At 32.0% G+C, this 5,886-nt stretch overlaps 1 protein-coding gene across 1 annotated transcript; it reads right to left on the reverse strand.

Moving 5' to 3' along the window:
• Positions 1-2,432: 2,432 nt before the first annotated feature.
• On the reverse strand, positions 2,433-4,774 carry LOC110032991 (GDSL esterase/lipase At2g23540). Its single transcript, XM_020736809.1, has 5 exons — positions 4,509-4,774; positions 4,199-4,329; positions 3,821-4,069; positions 2,964-3,219; positions 2,433-2,874 (listed from the first exon to the last, which is right to left on the reverse strand). Exons 1-5 carry the CDS (start codon positions 4,747-4,749, stop codon positions 2,651-2,653), a joined length of 1,101 nt encoding a protein of 366 aa, XP_020592468.1. The 5' UTR covers positions 4,750-4,774; the 3' UTR covers positions 2,433-2,650.
• Between the last annotated feature and the right edge of the window lie 1,112 nt (positions 4,775-5,886).

Below are 5,886 nucleotides of genomic sequence, written 5' to 3' on the forward strand. Positions count from 1 at the left end.
AGATGACAATTGAGCTCGTACAATTAGAAGATAATAGTAGAAGCTGATCGGCATGTCATGACAGTCGAGCAATCATATATACACTAATGATGTTTGTTGTTGGTGATCATCATTGTTAGTAATCAAACAGAGATATATAGTTCTTTAAATTTTAAAGTGCTCTACAATTTCATGTCTTTTAATCTCATTTGAAGAATAATGATTGATTTATAATTTTTTTTAAAATTATTTTTGATTAATTTGGGCGGTCTTAAATCATTCGATTAGATTTTCCGTATTGCTTTCTTTGATTATAGAATGTTCATTCGACATTAAATGCATTAATGAAGTATGAACTTCATAATCATATGCTTGTTAAATATTTCAAAATGATCTATTTGGCAACAATCATATAAGTTTCAAAGATCATTTGAAGCATTTGAAGCATTTAATTTGAGCTTATTTGAATAATGATTTGCTCACATATGATGTTGTTGGCTTTGACTGGTTTAGTTTAAAATTGCAAAAATTGGAGGTTGAATGGTCTTGCATGCAATTCTAAAAAAAATTCAATTAAAAAATTTCATCAGGATGGATTCATCATATCAACTAATAAATAATATGCTTCTTAATATCATATGATATGGCAATGAGTAACTAAATGATAGTTATGACACCAAACCAGCTTTAAGTTGGAAAGTGATGAAGTAGGATGACTTTGGCTTCTTCAATAATTAAATATAATGACTTTTTAATTATTATTATTTTTTTCTACTATAGCAACTAGATATGTAAATATGAAATTTTAGATGCTAAATATGCAAATGGCCAAATTTCCTTTTACTCTGTTTGAGATGTTGGACTTAATTGTTCATTCAATTCACAAAATGAAGGAGATCTTTTTTCTCATAAATTTGATTTTGAGTGAATACCTTAAATAAAACCTTAATCGAATTTCTAACAAAAGATAGATAAAATTATAGTTCTAATTCAAAAAATCAATTCCATTTGATTCTACAAATTGTTTCAATTATAAATTTGATTGAACAATCAATGATAGAAGTATTGATTTGATTCAATAATATGTTTTAAATAAATAATCGATCAAAGAATAAAATGTTGAAATTTAATTTCTGCAAATATCGTAGCTCCCGTAATTTATTTGTTCTCATTTATTATTGATACGACGCCAATAAATTTTCATAATACTGCAAGAATTTCGAAGCATGATACGGATTCCAAGATGATATTTTGAACAAGAAACGTTCAAATCTTGATAAAAAGTCATCTAGAGCTTCGATTTCAGCAAAATTATAGTCAAACTGACCGGCTCGATGAGACGGACCTAATGATATAAAAGCTAGTCCAATCCGAGTCAAATCAAGCTCAGATCAAGTCATTAAACCACCCTTAGAAGACTTCCAAAATTTAAATCACATTAAAAATATTATCATTTTCAACTTCATGAAATTGAAATATATTTTCTTCATGTATAATTTCTATCATAATTATGATGTTAAAATATTGTATAAATATCAAAATTTATTTTTTGGATATGTAAACCCATAATTCTCTTTGGTATGACGGTGTGTTCTCCTTTGTTTGGATTATATTTTTTATTTCCTCTTTGAAAATAGAGAAACTGTTGAGGGTCAACTTGTGAGTCTCATTATTATGATTTGAGATGTTTATTCTTCGCTGAAAAGAAGAAAATAGAGATCTTCTAGTTCAATAGGATTTAATTGAGTTATCATTGCTATTTTTGACTACTTGATAGAATCTGGGGAGACCCTTGAGGATATATAAAGTGATATTTTCAGTATCAATGGAAGCTCCAGCTATGAAATTTTGATCTGTGTAAGATATTGTGCGATAATGGTCTGATTTTTCATGGAGACATTGTTAAGCTTATTTTTTTAGATGAATTACTTTGAATCGGTTTATGTCCTGCAATTATTTTTTTCAGAGTTTTCAACATATCAAAGTTGCTATCTAAATTCAAAATATACAATATAATGATATACAATATAATGGTTGCTAAAAATGATTGAGAATATCTTTACTATAAAAATTTGATATATAAGCATCCAAGTACTATGAGCTGATTGGAAATAGTTGCACCAGATCCATTTGCTATCATTGAGGGTGGTTGAGGGGCAGAGCCATCAAGGAACCCCAAGAACCCATTTATTTTTATAGTTTTGATTATCTGAGATCTCCAAAACAGATAGTTGTCGGTACACAGAGAAATTTAATAGCCCTATTGCGAGACTAAAAATAATTGAAGCATAACCTTTCGGCTTAATATTTAGCCCAAAAGCACAATTAGTTCAAGTTTTGCTTGCTCTCTTCCACGCATTCATGCCATGCCCAGACACATAATGGGTGCCCTAAAGCAATATCTTCATATTTAGATAAACTCATTATTATAATCACTGAAAACCAATTGACATAAACATTTCCTGAAAAGAATCACATCTACCTATTAACATTAAAGTTGAAGCAAAAAAAAAATAATTAATGTTGCTTACAATAGATATATCACCATTTAATATTTTTCAACACACTAGACTTCATTTAAACTCCCAATCTAAGCCTAAGTTCTCCATTATTACTATAAATGGCATGTCATTCATCTCCCAATTACAAATTAAGCTATTTGATTTTAATATCAAAGGTTTATAAGCTGCCTCAGATTCATGGGAGAAATATACTTGGAGTCTCCATCCACCAGATACTTTCCGATTATTAAATTCGTCGCCTCGCTCGGGTGATACGGATCCCAAAACACATATTCGGATCGATTATCGCACATTGTCGACGTCGGCCCGCACGGAATGATTCCCGCAAACTTCCCTCCATTGCCGCAACACGCGGAGCTCGAAGTCTTGAATCCTTCAAAATTAAGAAAAAAATATGTTAATAACATTGTAATTTTACATCAAAAAATTGAAAAGAAAATTATATATGTTGATTGAGCATACCATATCTTTGATAATTTGTGATGATTTCGAAGACAAGGTCATATACATTTGCAAGGCAGAATTTGGCGCCGGGGAGATTTTCATTTAGCTCGGAGAGCAGGTCTCTTAGGCGGACATTGTATTGTCTCGCGAGCTCATTTGGGAGGCTGACGCATTCCGACTCTGTCAGCCTGTTTATGCTTCTTTGGTATGGAATGCACCCGATGGGCCCGACGTTGGCAATCACGAATTTTCGAGCATCCAATGTATATAGTCTCTGTTTAAGATATAAAAAAAATTAAAATTTGCATATCTTGTGTGCATTTTTGTCAACAATTGTTGCGAATCAAAATTTAATAATTTCATTTTTTTGATTTAATGTGAAATGAGAATAAAGTATTAAGAAACAATATTAATAATTGGTATTTTTGTCAACAATCAAATTTTAATAATTTCATTTTTTTTTTATTTAATGTGACATGAGAATAAAGTATTAAGAAACAATATTAATAATTATAAGAAATCTAACATTAATGGATATGAATAAATTATAAAGGTTTGCAAATATTAAATTTTATATACATTTGCTCCAACCTCCCACTTAACATCAAAATTATAGATCCCCCATAAACTCTAAACAAGGCCTATGTCTTTGCTGGAGGGAAAAATATTAAGTCTGGCGTGCAGATGTAAAATTACATCCAGATGTCAATAGCATTTTACCACATAGTCGAATCCGAACCATTGGCCCGGCTCAGAAAATATTATGGTTAGCAACAGAATGCCGGCGTTATCTTAAATTTCAAGCCTTCTTAAATGCATGGTAACAAATAAAAAATTATAAAATAAACCTTGTTGAAATAATGAAAATTACTTACGGTGAGTTGGGTTCGAAGGGTGTTGATGAGTTGATCCACAAAGGCATCAGGAGTCTCATTTAATCTCACCACAGCAGAGAGGAAGGGGAAGAGATAATTGTTAAGAAAATCATTGGACCCTATGGTCACTGAGAATATGGCATCCCTCATAAAAAATAGCTTTGCTTCGGATTTCCCCAATATTTTGTCTATTTCATGCCTGGTTATGTTGAAGTAATTAACCTGGATTTCCAGCCCCAGTCTATTTACCTGTCAACAAGTATTTTATAAAATATGAGGGCTAATATGTAAAATAACTGTCAATATGCATATATTGTATGATGAACCGAATAGGTAGATTTGATAGCTAAATTATGAAGAAAAATCAAAGGAACATACAAATATCTGTCCTGTGCCGTTCAGTATTCCGCCTCCGCCAGAAGCATAATTTACTCCATTCAATATAGATCTTCCAGTTGTGTTTGGAGCCAGAAATGGGGGTGAAAAGCTCACTTGTCCCAATTTCTCTCCTTCACAACCACCATCAAAAAACAAAGATAAATATTAAATATGTAAATTTTGAGTGCTATGTGTGTAAAAATGTAAGTTATGCATGTAAATGCACCAACAAAGTGAAATTTATGTAAATGTGTAAATTTCCTTTTGTTGGGGCATGTGAGGAAAGCAGAGGGATGATGCATGTAGTTACCAACAATATCTGCAATAGTTCTCCCATTAGTATACCGACCGGTCGGCTCCCCGCCGGAGGCGGCCAAATCAATCCCGTTCGGCCTTATATCCGCCTTCGACAGCGTCTGAAGAAAGTTATTGTTTCCGGCATCTACGAGAGAGTCTCCGAACACAAAGGATGCCGTCGCACGGCCGCTGACCCCGTCGGCGAAAACTCCAATTAGAGAGCAAAACAGCATGATTGCCAAAGCCATAGCCATAATGTCATCAGCTTATGGTGTTTAGCTTCTGCTATATATATGAAGGTGATGGGAGAATAATAGATGTATGGGAGCGTTTATAGGTGATTTGTTGGCCTCGTGATATTGTTTGGTTTGTGGTGTGAGGGGTAGTTTATCAACACTTAACTTCCTCTAATAATTTTGGCTGTTAGAACAAGCTAGCCAGTAAAGAGTAGATCACCTAAATTTATGCGAATTTTGGGGGGATTATAATTATTTTCTTGATCGGATTTGGTCAATTTGGTTGACTATGTTTGAGCTTTTAATGGTTCATGGAGGAAAAAAGATCATAAGCATTATTTAGAAGTTAAAGTATACAATTAATACTTCCATGATATTGTTTATGTTTTGCTGAATTTGAGGTTTTTTATTTTTAATTTTGTGATAATTACAAATATAACACTCAAAAGTTTGAATTTATTTATAAAATTAATATCCTATTGTTTGTGCGTACATATAACTAGGTGAAGATCTTGTAGTTGTGGAAGAAAGGTAGAGGAGCGGTAGATGTCTGTGAGGTTGACTCGGAGAAATTTTAGATATATTATCGTATTTGTGTATACAAACATAATGTTATCTTTTTGAATTATGAAACCTACATTTGTTCATGAATTCTATGATCAAATGATTGCGAGTTAGATTAATGCCATAAATAATTGTAAATTGTAATATTGGAGAAGAATTTAAAAACAAATGCAAGGGAGTGTTAGTTTTATGAACAGAAGTTTGGAGAGCCATGTATTAAATATAAGGGACATTTACATCTACCTTTTACATTTATACCACCTAATTTTTTCCACTACATCGCATAAATAAGATGGTAAATGCATGTAAAAAGTTGATGTTCAGGCGTTAGAGATGTAAATACAAAGGAATCAAGTGGTCAGCATGTAAATCTTTCTAAATTTAAATACTAGTATTAATTTGATATTTTCCTTGTACGTTCTTCGTCTGTGTGCACGTATGATTTCGGCATCATCAGTTACTATAGGTTTATTTTAGGCCTAATTATATAAAATCTTACATCATCTTATAACAGTAATATTTTTGCTAAGCTTCGGATAAAAATTGTTATTACTTTGCACATGTACCATGCTACCTGATTGACACGTTAAT

Source organism: Phalaenopsis equestris, unplaced genomic scaffold (genome assembly GCF_001263595.1).
Source record: "Phalaenopsis equestris unplaced genomic scaffold, ASM126359v1 Scaffold001078, whole genome shotgun sequence".
NCBI lineage: Eukaryota > Viridiplantae > Streptophyta > Magnoliopsida > Asparagales > Orchidaceae > Phalaenopsis > Phalaenopsis equestris.

Coding starts and splice junctions, on each gene's coding strand:
- LOC110032991 (XM_020736809.1), bottom strand. CDS start 4,749: ATGGCTATGGCTTTGGCAATCATGCTGTTTTGCTCTCTAATTGGAGTT. Junction 4,330..4,508: donor AACTATTGCAGATATTGTTG/GTAACTACATGC, acceptor GTGGTTGTGAAG/GAGAGAAATTGGGACAAGTG. Junction 3,220..3,820: donor CCCTTCGAACCCAACTCACC/GTAAGTAATTTT, acceptor TATCTTAAACAG/AGACTATATACATTGGATGC.